General features: G+C 41.0%; 1 protein-coding gene across 1 annotated transcript in view; it reads left to right on the top strand.

Annotated features, from left to right (window-relative positions):
• Positions 1 to 520, top strand: part of LOC107577261 (tankyrase-1-like) — a gene marked incomplete at its 3' end in the record, with an annotated part of 2,825 nt that extends 2,305 nt beyond the window's left edge. Inside the window, exons 6-7 of the mRNA XM_016263356.1 lie at positions 144 to 315; positions 441 to 520. Coding sequence (XP_016118842.1) covers positions 144 to 315; positions 441 to 520 — 252 coding nt within the window. The remainder of the gene's footprint in view (positions 1 to 143; positions 316 to 440) is intronic.
• Positions 521 to 592: the final 72 nt, after the last annotated feature.

Genomic DNA, 592 nt, shown 5'->3' with positions numbered 1-592 from the left:
AATCATTCTAATATGCTGATTTGCTGCTTAAGAAACATTTCTTATAATTATCAGTGTTGAAAACAGTTGTGCTGCTTCATATTCTTGATCTTCTTACTAAACCCAAAGTTCCCTTTATAATAAAACTTTGTGTGTGTGTTTAGGTGAACGCTGTGGACACACTGGGACAGACAGCCCTGCACAGGGCGGCCCTCGCCGGTCACATCCAGACTTGCAGACAATTGCTGAGTTACGGAGCCGACCCGTCAATCGTTTCACTGCAGGGCTTCACTGCGTCACAGATGGGCAATGAAGCCGTACAGCAAATACTCAATGGTACTATTACAGTATCACATCTATTACTCTGAGTCTTATTACAGTATGATTAATGAATTAACTGTCCATTTATCCTAACAGCACGATGTCCTGAATTTATGATTTTTCTGCATTTATTTCTCCAGAGAACATTCCTCCTCGTAATTCGGATGTGGATTACCGCTTCCTTGAGGCTGCTAAAGCCGGAGACCTTGATACAGTGAAGGTAAATAACCGTTTCAGAGTTTACCAAGTTTAAAGGTGGGGTAAGTGATTTTTCAAAAACGCTTTAGAAAAC

This window comes from Sinocyclocheilus grahami, unplaced genomic scaffold (genome assembly GCF_001515645.1).
Source record: "Sinocyclocheilus grahami isolate Dianchi unplaced genomic scaffold, SAMN03320097.WGS_v1.1 scaffold5563.1, whole genome shotgun sequence".
NCBI lineage: Eukaryota > Metazoa > Chordata > Actinopteri > Cypriniformes > Cyprinidae > Sinocyclocheilus > Sinocyclocheilus grahami.
The sequence above is the reverse complement of the archived record's forward strand: the minus strand, read 5'-3'. Positions and strand labels throughout refer to the sequence as shown.